This window comes from Macaca nemestrina, chromosome 13 (genome assembly GCF_043159975.1).
Source record: "Macaca nemestrina isolate mMacNem1 chromosome 13, mMacNem.hap1, whole genome shotgun sequence".
Taxonomy (NCBI): Eukaryota; Metazoa; Chordata; class Mammalia; order Primates; family Cercopithecidae; genus Macaca; species Macaca nemestrina.
Genome location: NC_092137.1, coordinates 116,400,043 through 116,419,274, shown reverse-complemented (window position 1 = coordinate 116,419,274; position 19,232 = coordinate 116,400,043). Strand labels below are relative to the sequence as shown.

Below are 19,232 nucleotides of genomic sequence, written 5' to 3'. Positions count from 1 at the left end.
CACTGTCTCCCATCACCCCCAGATAGGACCACCTAGTTGCAGGAAAACAAGCTCAGGGCTCCACTGATTCTACATTATGGTGAGTTGTATAATTATTTCATTATATATTACAGTGTAATAATAATAGAAATAAAGTGCACAATAAATATAATGCACTTGAATCATCCCCAAACGAACCATTCCCCACTCAACCCCTACCCACTGTGGTCCATGGAAAAATTGTCATTCATGAAATCAGTCTCTGTGTCAAAACGGTTGGGGACAGCTGATGCAGTTTATATGGAATAACAAATCTGAATAATGTGACTCTGTCATGGAAACTTTAAAGACCTATAAGAGAGAGTGGTCTGAACAGAACTTGGGAAAGCTAAAGTGAGTGATGATGACATCCTTGAAACTTTTGTTTGTGCCTTATGCTTGAACACTGTTTACTTGTGATTTCCAAAGACAGCTCTTATCTGAAATGTTTTCTAAACATTTGAGTCAGTCCTGAGTTGACTTCACTCTATTTCCCATCAATGTACAAATGTGTTACAGTACATGTAAAGTAGTGAGGCATGGTGTGCTGAGTTTTAAGATATTCTGACCGGGCGCGGTGGCTCATGCCTGTAATCCTAGCACTTTGGGAGGCCGAGGCAGGCAGATCATGAGGTCAGGAGATCGAGACCATCCTGGCTAATATGGTGAAACCCTGTCTCTACTAAAAATAGAAAAAAATAGCTGGGCGTGGTGGTGGGTGCCTGTAGTCCCAGCTACTCAGGAGGCTGAGGAAGGAGAATCATTTTAACCCAGAAGGCAGAGGTTGCAGTGAACCGAGATCAAGCCACTGCACTCCAGCCTTGGGGACAGAGTGAGACTCCGTCTCAAAAAAAAAAAAAAAAAAGAAATTCCAAAATGCAGATATTTAAATTAAGAGCATTGATGCACCAAGGATGTTTAGCTAAACAATTGACTGCAGGGCTAAGTATTCTAAGCTTGTTGACTGATCATGACTTCACCCGAGAGCAAGGAGTCTAAATCAGTAGACAATTGAGTAGACGATTTAGTAGACAATTGATTGGAAAGGAAAAATGAAGAGTCTCTGATCTTTTCTATAGCTTGAAAAAATTAGTTTGGCTTTATAAAATTTTGACTTATACATAAATAATTTACTGATGTGAGGTACACATGTGGGTGCTTCACGGGCACATTCTGTGCAAAATGGGTCTAACCCCAGTGGCTGCCAGCTCTGAGGGAGAAGTCTGTGGGCAGTAGGTTCTTCTTGCTTGATGTTTGCAGAAACAGTGTCCAATCATCAAGGATGGCCATTCAGCCCCCAGCCTTCCCATGTGGTCCCTGAATGGCTCTGGGACCTACCGCTAGGTGTCAGATGTGCTGGATTGAAGAAAGTGGCTTTATTACAGTTAGTATTAATTCCTGTGACATGTATGGAAATGTGTGTGTGAGAGAGAGATGTTTGAGTATACCTATGGATTTGAATATTGTTGATGCATTTCTAATCAGCTCGCTGGCTTCTGGTGGAGGGTGTCAAAGGTGTGGGTGGTCTGCTAGCTACTCAGTTCTCTGAGTAATTCTCCACCCACCCCACTACCCATCGCTGGGATGCATAGTCCAGAATACACAAAATTGGACTGAACATGTATGAAAGAGTTGTGACTCAAGCAAGGATTTGTGTTGTAGTGTTCTCTCTCTCTCTGTCTCTCTCTCCCTGTTTCTCTCTCTCTGCAGGTGTGTGAAAGAGAGATGAAAGAATATTGATGAAAGCAGCTACAGTGCTCATACTGCCCCATGCGCTGCTTCCCAGCATGTATTAATAATGATAATCATACCAATAGCAATGGGACTGCATTTAATTGTTTCGGTAAAAGCAGTACCAAGTCATTGGGACATGTATCCAGGAACTGCTACTTTCCATTCTGTTTTCCTTTTGCTCTAAAGTTATTTAACTCAAAAATTTGGATCATTGTAATTCAATTCGGTTTTTACTTAAAGTATTTTAACTTGCTTTCTTAAAAACAGAACTGTAAAAAGCTACTGGAGAACAATAAAAACCCAACGATAAAGAAGAATGCCGAGTTGGAAGACCAGGGGTATTACTCCTGCGTGCATTTCCTTCATCATAATGGAAAACTATTTAACATCACCAAAACCTTCAATATAACAATAGTGGAAGGTAAGGGAAATCTTAGAATTGGGAAGAAACAGATGTATTTTAGTAAAATGGAATTTTTCCATTCTTCAAAACTGTGTAGGAATTGAGAGTCCACGTAGTTGGGGTTGTGACCACACCACTAGTTCAAATATAAGGGTCAAAATCTTCCTTTTGATGCTCCTCTACTTGGCTAAATAAACCTTTCTTTTTGGCAGGAAATGAAAATCTATATGAATAAACCTCACATGAGTCAGCTGTCTCTTATATATGGAATTTGAGTAAATTGTGGAATCTTTTGTTGTTGAATTTACATTTTCACTCCACAAGTATTTATTGACGATATCTATACTCAATAAACTGTACTTAGCACAGGGAGGCTGGGAAGCAAGGAAATATGAGATGAAGTGAGCACTGTGCTATTCTCAAGGGATTTGATTATAATCAGGAGAAGTAATAACCTAATGCCACCGTATGAAACAGCATTATCTGTGCGGCTGCAAGAGTGCAGGGGGAAGTTGGAGGAAGGACAGATGCAGGAGGCTCCCTTTGACCTGCGTCTTGGAGGGGGAGCCTCATGAAGCAGTGACCTCTGGGGAAAGGGATCTTGACTGGGAAAGTTAAGGAACATTGATGTGTTGGTGGGAGGGGAGGGATGCTGGACCCAGGCTGTGTGTGATGGAAGAACAGTATCATGGGACATTAAAGGTATTTAATTAAACCTCACCCAGTGAAGATATCTGTCATAAGGCACAGCTGTTAATTTTTTCATCCAGTCCCTTCTTGGGAACTACCAAGGAAATGACCAAATCACACAGCAGTATAGTCCAGATTTTAATATCTGATTGTTGAAGTCTCTTTTTTCCATTGAGTCCAAATATCCCTTCTCGTAGCTTCCAACCACTGCTTTTGATTTGCCTTCAAGAATTTCACAGATTAAATCTGGCGCCTTCTTAAAATGACAGCTCCTTTCCTGATTTGAAGACAGGTGACTTATCCAGTCTAGACTTTTTCCCCCCATCATCCTGAGAAACTGGAAACTGTAACACTTGTGTGGGTGGCTCAACAAAATCTGTGGGCTCACATTTGCTGCAGCCTTCGCTTTAGCAACGTCTTTCCTTTTCACTACAAGCATATAGCTATACACACCCATGTATTGCCACAGTAACAAATTACCCCAAGTTTAGGGTCTTCAGTAAAATCAAGATTTTGGCAGAATGAATCACTTTACTTCCAGAGGCTGTAGGGGAAAACATGTTTCTTTTTCTTCTTCTTCTTTTTTTTTTTTTTTTTTGAGGCGGAGTCTAGCTCTGTCGCCCAGGCTGGAGTGCAGTGGTGCAATTTCTGCTCACTGCAAGCTCCGCCTCCTGGGTTCACGCCTCAGCCTCCTGAGTAGCTGGGACTACAGGCACCTGCCACCATGCCCAGCTAATTTTTGTGTTTTTTTAGTAGAGGCGAGGTTTCACCGTGTTAGCCAGGATGGTCTCAATCTCCTGACCTCATGATCTGCCTGCCTCAGCCTCCCAAAGTGCTGAGATTATAGGGGTGAGCCACCACGCCCAGCTGGAAAATGCATTTCTTTGCCTTTGCTTTCTCCAACTTCTAGAAGCCACCTGCATTTCTTGGCTTGTGCCACTTCATTTCAGAGCCAAACACATTCGCTTCCCTCACCCCATCTCCTTTTTGACTCTGACCTTTCTGTCTCCCTCTGACGAGGACCTTGAGATGACATTGTGCCCACCTAGATAATCCAGGGTGATCCCCCTATCTCAAGATCCTTAATTTAATCACATCTAGAGGTTCCTTTTGCCATGTAACATATCATATTCACAGGAACTCGGGAGTAGGATGTGGGACACTTTGGGGTCTATTATTCTGCCTGCCACAGTCCAGAACCGGGGAAACCCATAACTGAATTTTTAAACTCAAAAACTTAAATTCTATGTATAATCATCTACCCTAAACTCTCCAAATTTTCTTTCCTGTATTTTTAATATCGTATAAATCTCTTTTCCTTTGATACTTTCAGAACCTGCACCCTCTCTCCCACCATCTTTGCTTTCTGCCCATCAGCAGCTCTTTCCTTCCTTCTTTGATGAAGCTGTAGGAATATCCATTATTAAAAGGGTACTTGCTATGGGCCCGGGATTGTGCCAAGTACTGGAGTTGAATCATGTCATATAATCCTCACAACAGCTCTGTGAGGCTGTGGCCTTGGGTGAGTTCATTTCTTAGTTCCTCTCTGCCTCAGACTCCTCACTGTGAAATGGGACAGTAATGGTTCATCCCTCATAGGGTTGGCTGAAGATGACTGAGTGAGTGTGTGTTCAGCTCTAGGATGGCTCCAGGGACAGCAAGAGTTCCGCTGTAATGACCATCTCCCATTGCTGGGTTCCCAAACCTCACCTGCAGCACAAGCTATTCTTCTCCCATAATTGTCCATCTTATTTTCCTTGTCTTCTTGGAGAATGTCAACTGCGTCTCTCAGGACTCCACTCAAATGTCCCTCCTCCTCCATGCCACCATGGTCTCTTGTTTGCTTTTCTGATTGCTGTCAGAATTGTATTACATATGTGTCTCTGTCAATAGCTTGAAAAGTTTCTGGAAAGGTTTGCACTGAGTTCTGTTCCTCATCTTTGCATCTTGAATACCTACGATTGACACTTGGCACATAAAGGTGCTCATTACATGCCTGTTGTGTGCATCATTGAGACGGCAACAACTCCTTTGATGCCACATGCAGCAAGAAGTCTAGACACTTCACCATCCTGGCTATTTTTATTTGGATTTGGCGAAGTTTGCCACGAGTCTACAGAAATTAGAGCTTGGAGTTGGAGAGGACAGCCAGGAGGTGTTCTGACCTGTGTTGAGGACGGGGGGGCTCTGAGCTCCCACCTTCTCCATGTTGTGTCTTTATTACAGTCCCCTTGCCTTCGCAGATGGAGATCTCTCAGCTGCTACGTAGTGACTGCCGTAGTGATGGAAAGGTGTGACACCTCTCCTCCCCATCTTAAGTCCCATGACAATGCTCCCATAACAAAAAACAGATTAACAAGGGGCAAGCAAAACAGATTTATTTAATCAAAGTTTTATGTGACATGGGAGTCTTCAGAAAGGAAGACCCCAGGACCGGGCGTGGTGGCTCACGCCTGTAATCCTAGAACTTTTGGAGGCCGAGGGGGGCGGATCACCTGAGGCCAGGAGTTCAAGACAGGCCTGGCCAACATGGCGAAACCCCATCTCTACTAAAAATACAAAAATTAGCTGGGTTTGGTGGCGGGCACCTGTAATCCCAGCTACTTGGGAGGCTGAGGCAGGGAGAATTGCTTGAACCCAGGAGGTGGAGGTTGCAGTGAGCCGACATTGTGCCTGATGCACTCCAGCCTGGGTGACAGAGCGAGACTCGGTCGCAAAAGAAAAAAAAAAGGAAAGAAATGAATACCCCAAGACTCAGGAAAACCATTTTTTTCTTTTTAAATGCTTAGGTTCTAGAAACATGGACAGTCATGTAGAAATGTGATTGGACAAGAGGGTATGACCTAATGCTAATAGACTGAGTGGGGAAACTCAGCAAGACCTGTCCAGATTCTTCTTGACCTCTCTGTGGTATTTCTTTTTCCTGGGTAGAGAGCAGAGGGTTTTAATACTTACTGTCAGACCAAAGAAGGCCAAAGAATTTATAGCCAGCTCCTAGACAGAAAGGCAGGAGAAGGTTAGAGTCATGCTCCTAGGTTCTACGGCTTACTTTGGGGAAAAGGATTCTAGTTTTTATGATCTGCCTTTGGGAAGAGGGAGTCTGGTTTCTAGGACTCGCTTTGGGGAGAATGGGGGCATGAAGCAGGAGGGCAGGAGAAGGTCAGAGAGATCTTGGTTTTGAGGCTGCTTTGAGGTCTTCAAATGTCCTTTAGTTTAAAGTACTCAGCCTGCCAAAACGCCATACTTTGGGCACTGTTTTTGGAGCCCAGGAGTACCACTGCCTTCAGCTCGTGCTTGTGAATCACAGCCACCTGAATTCCCACCGGGCATCTGCCACTTTCCTGGTCTCATGCGCTGGCTGATCAGGTGGTGTCTCCTCCTACTGCTGATGACCTCTATGCCATGTTGACTCTGATAGCCTCCTAGGTAGACTGGTCATGTCAAGGGCATGAACTACGATGTTGTTTCCTTCTGTGACCTACATGGGACTGCACCCTTCACTTTACACCAGTTGTGCAAACTCAGGGCTGATCTAGGTTTCCAATGATATAATTTGAGTGTTAGTAGACAGCATCCTTTGCTAAAGATGTCCTTCACGCTGCCCCTTCTCAAGTCTCCCATGTAAGTTTCTGGGGGAAAAAATGGATCCAGAGAAAGGTAGTCAGTAGCAGTTTTCCCCCTCACACAGAAGTTGCCCTCCTGCGGCCGGGCGCGGTGGCTCAAGCCTGTAATCCCAGCACTTTGGGAGGCCGAGACGGGCGGATCACGAGGTCAGGAGATCGAGACCATCCTGGCTGACACGGTAAAACCCCGTTTCTACTAAAAAAAAAAAATACAAAAAACTAGCCGGGCGAGGTGGCGGCGCCTGTAGTCCCAGCTACTCGGGAGGCCGAGGCAGGAGAATGGCGAGAACCCGGGAGGCGGAGCTTGCAGTGAGCTGAGATCTGGCCACTGCACTCCAGCCTGGGCGGCAGAGCGAGACTCCGTCTCAAAAAAAAAAAAAAAGAAGTTGCCTCCTGCCCCTTTGTCTTTGAATTCAAGCCCATGTTGCTTCTTATTGTCAGACCCGAGAGTTGGTTCTTTCCCTGGATACATCTCAGCTCCTCCTGCCTGTCTACCAGCATTCCAGGCTTGCCCAGAGACTCCGAATCCCAGGAGAACCCAGTCCTGACTCTCAACCCCGGGGTCCACTGTGCTGGTTTCATTCTCCTATTCTTGCTCACGTATCTGCCCACTGCATTCTCCACTGCTCACTCTGGCACTGCACTTTCTGAGAGGGCTCAGGGAGGTGTGGGAGCTGCAGGAGGGCTCCTGAGTCTCACTGTACCCCACTCAACCAGGCATTCTGCTTGCTGAGCACCTGCAAGTCCCAGAGGGATGTTCTGGACCTTGCTTGGGAATGCCCCAAAGCAGCGGGGCTACTAGCAGAGAACAGTCCTGGTCATGAGGAAGGTTACCAATGCGGATATCAGGGCTAACGATAACTTAACTATGCACCAGTTTAAATCTGTGACCACAGCTGCTCTTAGGGTTTGCAGTTGCCAGCTGCCTTAGGCAAGAGCCTGCTGGGTGATGACTTACTTCCCAAGCATCACCAGATGGGGACTGAGGGAGCAGAATTTATGTGTGGTACTTCCAGTCAGGGTCAGAAGCCACTCAGGAGCAGAAGCAGACCTTGGCCTATAGGCGTGAACTTACCAGCAGGGCCAAGGCCCAGGTGAGGCTCCCAGGCACAATATTGAAGGGACACTGCTCTTAGCATCTTGCCAGGGAACGGTTGGCACCTAGAATGAGGAATTTGCTTTTCTCAACCTGTCTTGTCTCTGCACCCTGTAAATCCATCACTGGCCAGCTGAGGAAGACAGATGGAGGGAATGGAGACAGGGCAGAAAGGCTCTTCCCGGTGATATTGCATGGTCCAACTCTTGCATGTTTGATTGTCTGGGAGTCAGGCAGCAGTGGATGGGCATCTTTCTCTGCCTTTTAGTTAAAGTGAGCAGAAGCTGCAGATTTGAGTGAGAGAAAACCAGATGCAAGGTGCTTTCAACATCTCCGTCACCATGGAGTTGATGGAGAATGAAACAATAAACAATATGATCTGTGACCTTTAGTTAATGCAAATAGGAGTCAAGTGAATGTAAACCAGTAACTATTGGAATCTTTGTTACATGAAATGAGCATATTATCATAGATGCTTCTCTTAGAGAAGCTCAAAGCAACACTAATACATTTGTCTTTTCTTTTGTCACTTCTAGATCACAGTAATATAGTGCCAGTTCTTCTTGGACCAAAGCTTAACCATGTTGCAGTGGAATTAGGTATATTTCAATATATGTATATTCTGCATTTATAAGTAGGGGACGTAATAGAGTCTTCCAAGGGTAAATACAATACATTATTGAATGACACCAGATACACATTTCATATTTGCTGACTAACATTACAAAACTAAAAAAAGGGTGCCATTTTTTGAATCTTGCCACTTTTAATCTGACACAGTGTCATTTCAACCTTTTGGAATTTGTAGTGACTTACTTAAGGCCCACAGTATGGTATATCTTGCTGAATGTTCCAAATGCATTTGAAACAAAGGTATATTCTATAGGTTTTGGTTTTACTATTCTTTAAGTGTCAATTTGGTTGAGTTCGTTAATGGTGCTGTTCAAAACATTTATATCCTTACTAGTCTTTTATCTGCTTGTTCTATGTGTTGCTGCAAGAGACGTGAATATCTCCAACTATTATGGTCAATATGTCTCTATCTCCTTTAGTTCTGTCAATTTTTGTTTTATATAGTTTGGAGCTATCTTATATGCATACACAGATTTATGCCTGTTGAATTAACACATTTACCATTATGAAATATCTCTCTTTATCTATCATAACACTTCCTCTCTCAATGTGTAGCTCTGCCATATGAAATAGTCACACAAGTTTTCTTTTGCTTGGAATTGGCATATTTGTCTTTTTTTTACATCCTTTTACTACTAACATTTTTTTTTTTTTTGCTGTATACATAAGTGTCTCTCATAAACTGCACGTATTTGGATCTTTTTTGAAATCTGGTCAATATGGTGTTTAGTCCATTTGTATATTTAAAATTACTGTTACAGTTGGTATATCATATATGCATGATATAAAAATATTCAATTTATTCTTTTTAAAATAAATTACACTTTGTTGAAAATGACCACATTTCCATCTACTTGCTTATCTTTTCCTCTGTTTTCTTTCAAACAGTTATTTAGAGTTTTTATCTGCTAAATTCAGCATCGGTAGGTCTGCTTCTATTATCTGTCTTTTCTATTGATTATCGTGCACATTTTCTGTGTCTTTGTATGTCTCTTAACTTTTTATTGTTGTTGATCTTTGTGTATCAATTAAAGTGAACACAATTTGTGTAATTTTTTTCTTACAAGTAGGTAGCCTGAGAGATGAGTATCTCAGTTGACTCAGAATTGAGCTGGGGTAACTGAGATGTAGGTATGTTAGATCCTATCTGTCTTCATCTCTGATAGCTGGTTAGGGAGGGGGTGCTGCAGTCATGTGTTTGTTGCAGGCCTTTTCTCTAATGAGACTTGCTGTCCTGATTACCATGAGACTGCAAGTGATATCATGCAGCCTTTACATCCTCTTATGCTGTCCGAGCACTTAGCAGTAATTCTGCAAGCCTGTGCAGCTGCTGAGAGCTTCACTGGATTTTCTTCTCTCTATGAGACACTTTCTGTTTATTCCAAACCAAAGCAAAAAGGATCCTTCCTAAGTACACTTTTAGTTCAAAAATCTCTCTTTATTTTCTCTGCACTTTGATGTCTTTAATGTTTGCTTAATTTAATTTTTTGTGGTTTATCCATTTGGTTTATCTAGAAGTCTCAGTGAGAGTATCGTCCTGATGCTACCTACTAAATTGTGTACTGAAAAGAAAGTACACTGATCACCCTAAGTTTTAATAGTTGATTAAAAAATAAATGTTTAAAAAGAAGCCAAATCATGTTTTGGTGATGACTTGTAATTGCTACCTATTTCTTCAGCTTTATATTTTTTAAATTTAAAACAAGGCATATTTATTCTGTTTCTGGGATGGAGCACCATGTTTTGCTTTAGGTTAACATATGTTCATTATATTGTTTTGAAACTTTTGAGAAACTGAGTTTCAAAAATCAGAACTTTAGTTGCCAACTTTTACTAGGAAAAGATGTAAGGCTCAACTGCTCTGCTTTGCTGAATGAAGAGGATGTAGTTTACTGGATGTTCGGGGAAGAAAATGGATCGGATCCTAATATACATGAAGAGAAAGAAATAAGAATTATGTATGTATGTATATACACCATATAACAATCATATATATTATATATAACTGTATATTAAAAACACTGGGTGGCTGATGTGTATTTTGGGCTAGTTTAAATTATAATTATAAATTATAAATTATAAATATAATTATAAAAATAATTATAATTATAATGGGCATATTTTATAATTATAATGGCCATACCCTAGGTGGATGGATTATGCAGAAATGTATTGCCAAGATCTAAGCTGGAAAACAAGGTCCATGAGAAGGACATTGAGGGTATTTAGCATTACCTTATAAAGCAGCACTTGGTCGGTCAGGATCTGATGCGGATGGGGATTTTACCTAGCTTCTTAGAAAAGGGCAGTTGCCTAGGCCAAGCTTTTTTTTATTTTGAAAAATTTGTTAAGTTGTTTCTTTTTCTAATGTGCCAAAAAGGTTCCAAATGGCATGCGTATTGATGCTTAAATAAGCCTATATTCTTCCATTAAGGAATGGTCAGACTTATAAAAAGAAAAAGACTGAACATATAGTCAGTTAAGCTTTTCTGAATGACTTTGAGTCATACTATAATTATTCACTATTATACTGATACACTACTCAGGGTCTAGTGAGTGCTGAGCCTGAGTTGTCTAGCACCTTAGCAGCACTTGTTGAGTTTTTTCTTCTGCTTTTTACACATTTTTTTGGTATATTCTTGGTTACCATGTTGGCAGCTCTACATTCTTGCTGACACTTGTCTACAAGCTCTTTATACCATAAAGCCTGAATTCTTGCCCAGTAGCAGGCATGTGATTCATGCCCGCTACATGTTGAATTCAGTTGAACTTTGTGGATCTCCTGCCATCATATCTCATCCTCAGCCACTGACCTCCATTTGAGTTTTGTATTTCTCCCTTTGGATGCTCTCTTCCTAATTTTTAGAGGGATAGAAAACCACAATGAATTTCTTAGAAATGCAGTTTAAGCTACAAAAGCAGGGAGGTCTTCCTTTGTAGTTGGCTGCACACACCTTTGATGTCATCTGTTTTGTCCTCTCAGTGGCCTCCTGTGTTTTACTTCTGGATGTCATTGGTTTTAGATGGTTGTTATTTCTGGATGGGTGACTTAGGAACAGAATTACCTTCCAAAATGTACTTGAGGCAGTTGGAGGGTACAGTGGGGCTCTGTGTCTCAGGTCCTAGAGATACCTGTTGCTAGGAATGTGGGTACGTGGGGCCCATGTCTGGCTGTGTTGACTGGTGTAGCTATCACAGCCTGTCATTGGTGAGGGAAGTGGATGTCATGAGTGTTTACCTGGCGTCGACCACAGGACAACTTGAATCCTTTAAGGAAGAGAAAGAGAGCGTGCTGCCAGTGGCTGTCTCAAGTCATTTTCTGACACTCATGGAACAGCTTAACTGGCACTTCTCATGTGCCTGGGGGTGCCTGAGAACAGTGTTATGTTTTTTAATGCTGAACAAATTAAATCAGTTTATTAGATTCCACGGACAAATGTAATACAAATCTGTATCTATGCTAAACAACTTACAGCCTTGTCATAATTAGTGGGAACCACTCTGTGCAAAGAACTGAAGCTGTTAGGAAGAGAGAAGCAGAGAAAAATAATTGAGAGACAGAATATTTTCTCATATTTTCAACTTAGCATCATGATCTTGCAGCCATTTAAACTCTAGGTAGTTGACAGCACCATTCTCAAATAGCCTTAGGAGGGCTGTTTCTGTCCATTCTGATGCCCCACAGAGGAGGGGAAGTTTACTGTAGTCCATGCTTTAAAAGTACTGACCAGAAAGGGAAGAAATAATGCAGGCAACATCACAGCTGCCTTCAAGCATTTTAAACACATACATTCTCCTCTTATGGGTAATGAACAAAGCCTACTGCTAAGCTATTTTCCCCTCTTACAGGACTTCAGAAGGCAAATGGCATGCTTCAAAAGTATTGAGAATTGAAAATATTGGTGAAAACAATCTAAACGTTTTATATAATTGCACTGTGGCCAGCACGGGAGGCACAGACACCAAAAGCTTCATCTTGGTGAGAAAAGGTGAGAAAGATTTCTTTTTGGAAGTTTTGAAACTTAGCCCACTGCTACTGAGAGACATCTGAAAGATGGCCACTTTCTCATTCTCCACACCAGAACCCGGCTCATGTCACAGGCATTCAGTGGCGGAGCTGGTGTTCAGCTGTGCCGGGCCCCTCTGTCTCATGGTGCCAAGCAGAGAATGAAAACAGAACTCTTTCACTTGCTCTCACAGTCATATTCCACCCCAGTGGAAATCGGGGGGCCTGAGGCTTGGAGATACAGATGCTGAGAGCGAGGCTCATGGGGAGGCCATCAGGACAACCCCTGCACCCAGCATGCACCCAGAGCAGCCAGAGGGGAGTTTGCAGATCCGTGTGGGGTGAGGCCGGTGCATACTTGGTGTGACTGCTGCTCCAGCCTGCCTCAGTAGGGCACCAGGCTCAGGGGCCTTGTGTGTGCTCATTCATTCGTTGCCCCGTGGACTTGGCAAGCAGGCCATTGACAGCCCTGATCCGCCGGCTCTTAGAGTTATTCAGTGCTCACCTGATGGAGGGCCCCAGGGTCGCCATCCCTCTCCTCCACCAAAGTAGCACAGCCCAGGGCCTTCAGCCCAGTAGCTGCTCAGAAATGGCTGTGACTGAAGCCAGAAAGCTGTGATTTCCAGTTGTCACTACTCATTCACTGTTCATTCCCAGGCTCCACCATCAACTCCCTGGATATGTAGGGAAAGGTCAAGATCTGCAAGAGAGAGAGAGAAAGGGAGAGAGACAGAGACTAACACACCCAGAGACAGACAGAGAGAGGGAGAGACGGACACCAAGAGAAGAGAAAGAGAGATACATGAGATGGAGGGACAGAGACAGACAACTCTAGAGAGATGAAGACAGAAATAGAGAGAGAAAGAGAGACAGAGACTCAGAGAGACAGAGAAATGAGAGAGACAGGGAGAGACACAGAGACAGAGGCACAGAGAAAAGGGAGATAGAGAGGCAGAGACACGAAGGGATGCGAAGACAGAGAAATGAGAGCAAAACAGAAAGAGAGAGAGTAAGGGAGAGATACCCACAGACACACACAAACATGCAGAGAGAGCCACACACACAGGCTGGGCCTTGGCTTTGTGAGAAGGAGTGGGACAGGAAGAGCACAAAGGCCGGAAACCCCCTCCAGCTGGGCTATCCTGGTGCCCAGGGGCAGCTCCCCCAGCACACATGTTTTAGAGCTGCCTCTACCATGTGCACTCATAACAACAGCTCACATTCCATACATGTTAATTACATGACAGGATCTGGGTGAAGCTCCTCCCATGATCTCATCCAGTCTTAACGACAAGCTTTATAGAGGTGAAGAAACGTGCCCAGGGTCACACGGCAGGTGAAGGTATTGAAACTCAGACCTGATTAAATCTGAAATCTGTGTTCTTACCTTCTGTAGGGCTTGTCGCCTGTGGTTTTCCGCCCCTGTGTGATTGCCTGCGCTGTGGTCCACGCGCTTGCGTGGGAGCGGGGCTCAAATCTTGTTTTTGTTGGACCGTTGCCTGGCCAGGCTTTCCTGAGGCCTGCTCACCACCAGTCGCCTCTCCCTTCTTAGAACAGGGCAGGACTGTCCTATCCCTGCCCTAGATGCTTCTGCCCAGCCAATTCTCCTGCTGCTGCTCTCACAAATGTAGGCTTAGGAAGTGGGGCTCACAACCCCCCATTATCCCAAGAGGAATTGTGTGCCAGTGTGTGCGTGTCTGTGAAAATGTGTGGAACTGTTATAACTATGCAGTTCTTTCAAAGGTACAGGAGCCCCAGATCATTCAGAGTTCACTATTAAGCAACATTAGCTGCTTACCCGAATCCTAAAGATAGTGGAAAGATACGGAAAGATAATTTCTAAAAATTGCATCAAGATGGCAAAAGTTTTAAGTCTGTTTATACTTGTTGACCTAGAGATGCCCCCACCATTACAATGTATTTTAAGAAAAGAATTAGAAATATGGATAAATGTATATGCATTTGTGTATATGTATATACATATATGCATGTATATATACACAAACATGTAAGTGTATATGCACACATGTACATGCATATACATTTATATAAATATACATGTATACATTTATATTCTACGTACAAAATGTACTGCAACTTTATGTCTACTTACTAAAAATTGCAGTCGATCTAAACATTAGGTTATTATGAATTATAATTTTAATGACCTACTGAAATGCTCATAATATAATATTTGGAAATAACGAGTGATTACCATATGATCTCAGTTAAGTAAAAACTTTCAGAGACAAAAAAGAAAACCCAGAAGGAAATATTCTACCATGTCAACACAGCCTTCACCACATTGTGGTTGGTTGGTAAAAATTACTTTATTCTTTTATTCCTCTGTTATCTTAGATTGTCCATAATAAGCATAAACGGAATCAATCTAGAAAATACATTTTTTTCCAAATGGCACTTTTAGATAAAGAATTTGCTAAAATTCCAAGAGCTGTGTGCTGTATTAACTGCTTTGTGTGTAATATTTCATGTAATCTTCCCCAAAGGAGAAGCCTTGTAAGTGAAGAAGAAACTGTTAGATTCTCCTTTTTTCAGACTAAGGTACCAAGGTTTAGGGGCATTCTTGATTTTTCCTACAAAACAAAATAATTGATGGAGCCCGGCTTCTAACCCAGACAAATGTCAATCCAGCCCTCTCTCTCTTCTCTCAAAACTATGCACCTCCACCCGCTTGCTAAGGTTTCTGTGAGTCCCTATGTACTTCAGCCTAGTATCTCTTCACCCCAGAAATCTGATTTCCACAGGTATGGATAGGATACATTACTGTGTAATGTTTTCACTTCAGGTCTCTACATATCCTTGTACACATTTTTATTCTTTAAAAATTTGAGTAGAAATATCACTACGCCAGACTAAAGGCAGGAATGTGGAGTCACTCAGTGAATGTGTCAGCACTTGGGTTGGTAACTACTGCATTAGTGTTAACAGTAAAAATGGACAAGCATGTGATGATGCACAACACTGGTAAGATTTTTTGATTATTTCCTTTTCCTTTTTCTCTTTCTTTTCTAGCAGACATGGCTGATATCCCAGGCCACGTCTTCACAAGAGGAATGATCATAGCTGTTTTGATCTTGGTGGCAGTAGTGTGCCTAGTGACTGTGTGCGTCATTTATAGAGTCGACCTGGTTCTATTTTATAGACATTTAATGAGAAGAGATGAAACATTAACAGGTAACACATATAATGCTGGGGTTTCTTACCTTATGTCTTCATTAAGAAATCAAATAAATAGACGTTAATCTTCATCTTATTGTGATGATACTGTAGAATTAATCTGTGGGAGAGGTTTTCTACGGGAAATATTGTTCTGCCTGTACCATCCATTATGAATGTTGTTTGTGTCTTCTTTTCTTGTGCTTACTTATGTGTTGCCCAAAATTGTTCTGATTGTCTTGTGTATGTATGTCATAGCCTCCTAAATGCCCTGGGAGATGCTCGGGCCCAGGAACTGTATAGCTGTGTGTCCTTGTGCATGCATCACCTAGGTATCTTTATAGTACATACACTCAATAAAGTTGCTTTAAGTTGGATCGAATTGTCCTATCGCTTATTATTTCAGCCTGGCAAAGGAGGCTTACATAATGGATGTGTAAGAACCCCGAGCTGGCCAGGTGCAGTGGCTTAAGCCTGTAATCCCAGCACTTTGAGAGGCCGAGGAGGGCTGATCACAAGGTCAGGAGATTGAGACCATCCTGGCTATCTCAGTGAAACCCCATCTCTACTAAAAATACAAAAACATTAGCCAGACGTGGTGGCAGGCACCTGTAGTCCCAGCTACTCGGGAGGCTGAGGCAGGAGAATGGTGTGAACCTGGGAGGTGGAGTTTGGAGTGAGCCAAGGTGGTGCCACTGCACTCCAGCGTGGTCGACAAAGCAAGACTCTGTCTCAAAAAAAATAAAAATAAAAATAAAAATAAAAAGAACCCCAAGCTAGAAGCCAAATGATCTGGGTTCTGATCTCCTAGATCTGCCAGTTTTTATCTGCGACTATGTCGACCTGCTGGCTCCATCCCTCAGTTTCCTTATATGTAAAGGTGACTGGAAGTCCTCAAGTTTCCAGATAATTACTAATTTAAAGGAAGTCAGTCTAATTCATTGCACTTGATTTTGTTTTTGCGTATGCGTGTTTGCAGGAAAAAAACCTTCACACAGTTCAAAACCCAAAATGTCTATTAAATTATACTTCAGAAGCCCCCCTTCCAGCCTAGTCCTGGATCTATGATTCCCAACCCTCATTGATGGCGCATCTGATCAAATATAAATATAGATTCTTATTACACTCCTTTTAAAGAGAACAAATCTTGGCTTGATATGCACACCCTTTTCAACTTTGCTCTCTTATACCTTAGACACACCTGCATGTTACTTTATACAGAAGTCCCTCATTTTTTAGGGCCTCACAGTATTTTATTTGTGTAGAGCTACAACTGTTTATTTAGTCTCCTTTTGATGGACATTTGGCTTGTTTCCAATCTTTTGTTATTACAAAAATGCTGCAATGGACAGCTTTATACATTAATCGTTTCATATGTATGCAGTATGTCTGAAAGAAAAATTTTCCAAAATAGTTTCTAGAATACAAGAAGGAGACACGGCCATTATTTTGCTAGATACTGTCAATTCACCCTCCCTACTGCCTTCAGAGGATGACAGCAACTTTTTTCCCATAACCTTACCCACAACCATTTGGAGTTGTGCCAATCTGATAGGTGAAAAGTTGTATCTAAGTGACATTTTAATTTGCATTTCCCTTACTATGCAAGAGTATCAGCAACTTTTCATTTGCATAAGGCTCAGTTGTATTTCCTTTTTCAACATACCCATTCATATCTTTTGACTATTGTTCCATGAGGTGATGGCTTTATTTTGCATATTTATTTCTAGGAGCTATTTATATTTTAGGGAGTTTAGCCTATTATCTATAATATGAAATGCAAGTATTTCCAGGCTGTAATTTGTCTTTTGACTTTGCTTATAGTGGTGTGCTATGTAAAAGACTTTTTGGAAAACATAGTCAAATATATCTTTTATGCTTTCTGGATTTGGGGTCATAAGTAAAACAGCCTTCCTAACCTCAAGTTATACAGAAATTATATAGTTCCTCTGAGATTTTTATAGGTTTAGTTTTTACATTTAGAACTTTAAGTTGAACAATATAAAGTTAGCAAGGTTAGTGAATTTAGCTTTGAGCCTGCCTGTGCACGTATGATTTTGCTATGGGGAGAGATGGTGCCACAACAAATGGGGAAATCTGTATTTGATATTTTCTGAATGGTCTCTGTTTGCATACACCAGTGTTTGTCTTCAAATAGACATTGACTAGCTCCTCTCTTTCTGACTTTCTGGAGCTAAGATTTCTTTTCTTCTTCTCCGGTTGTGTTTGACATGATTTTCAGGTAATTTGTTTAATTCACACTTCTTAACTGTCAATATGGCAGTGCACAGAGGCATTTAGAGACATGCTCTAAATAACTTCCATTAAATTATAGTCCACGAACAAATGCAGTCCATGAAAAAGACAGAAATGGAGATATAATTATGAAAATAAAAACTTTTTTCACAATTTAATACTGCTGCAATATCTAAGAAAGTGTTCAGTATTGGTTTGTGAAGGATTGGAAATGAAACTAATCAATCAACAATGACAAAAGAAGGCAAATTTAAATTAAGACATGGTCATTCACCAAGCATAGTTTGAGGAACATTTGTTTAACTTACTCCTTGAAGTCCCAAATATCCATTTGAATTATAATTTCCTTTATAATTTTCATTTATGTTTGAACATAGAGAATAAAAAAATTACCATTAGCTTTCAAATTCCTTTTTTTGTACACTTTACTTTGTCAATTCTCAAATCCACTAAACCTTTTACTACCTGGATTTAAAATAAATTTTAATAAAATTAGCAGATTTATATTAAAAGAATTGCTTAAAATAAGGAATTTGAAAGCAATTAACATTTGAAAAGCTAATTTTTCATAGGTAAGAGCAAAGCTATATTGCATATAATATAAACCCATATTTGATGAAATTGTCTTCCCAGTTTATTGCAATCCATTACATCATAAGAAAATTATGCCTTTTAAAAAAGTGTGCTCATTTAATTGTCTTACACATTGGTGTCTGTTTTGTCACTGACACGGTAACAATCCTAGTGGAAGCACTACCTCTTACTTAACTAGTAGGTAGTTATATTTGATAGCAGTTTAAGAAAAGTATGTGGGGGACCTACTTACTGATTAATAACTGGTTTTTATTTTTACCAACATTTCATACCTTTGATATTTATGTAAGCCTGAAATTTTTACCAACATTTTTCCTCTTTCAATGCATGCAACTCTGCAAAGCAATTGCTTTAAATGAACAATAGGTTCTAACCCAAACTGCTGAACAGAATGTTGTAGGTAGAACTGAAGAAGATTTGCCAGAAGCGGAAAGTGTTGATTGGTGACCATGAGTGCTATGGAGGATGTCAGGCTGGGCTGTTGAGCATAAATGATGGCACCATAAGAGACATAGATCTAGAATGGTTTTATCCTATTAGATTTTAATAAGGGATGCAATCATATGTAGCATTTAACTCAGTAGCAAATTCATTAATCCCAATAATATACCATGCATAAATCTTACCTGTCTGCCATCAAAACAATTGTCATGGGATAAAGGTAGACCATTCCCCCACTGTTTTCCTTTTTTCTCTACAGATCTCAATTAGAATCCATTGCATTTTTTAGGACCCGACTCAAAATTTCCTCCTTTCAGAAAGCATGTCCATCAGGATCACTCTTTATTCTCTGACCAGGTTATTTTGTCTGTGAGTTTTGTTAGTTTTTTGTTGTTGTTGTTGTTGTTGTTGTTGTTATGCTATTTTTCTTCTGCTAATCTGTTGTTTGTAACTTTTTCCAAGTTGTTGCATGCATCTGCTTTGCTTTTAAAATAGATTGGATGAAGCTAGAAGAGAGAGTGGTATCATGTTTTAATTACCCAGTTAGGAGCATGGTCTTTG

General features: G+C 41.3%; 1 protein-coding gene across 2 annotated transcripts in view; it reads left to right on the top strand.

Moving 5' to 3' along the window:
* Nucleotides 1–19,232, top strand: part of LOC105490127 (interleukin 18 receptor 1) — a 43,392-nt gene that overhangs the window by 18,844 nt on the left and 5,316 nt on the right. Inside the window, exons 5-9 of one of the 2 annotated variants that reach the window (XM_011755506.3) lie at nt 2,020–2,173; nt 8,101–8,163; nt 10,035–10,155; nt 12,047–12,186; nt 15,240–15,398. In XM_011755506.3, coding sequence (XP_011753808.2) covers nt 2,020–2,173; nt 8,101–8,163; nt 10,035–10,155; nt 12,047–12,186; nt 15,240–15,398 — 637 coding nt within the window. Of the gene's footprint in view, nt 1–2,019; nt 2,174–8,100; nt 8,164–10,034; nt 10,156–12,046; nt 12,187–15,236; nt 15,399–19,232 lie in introns of both variants that reach the window. The other variant, XM_011755504.3, reaches the window with a different exon arrangement.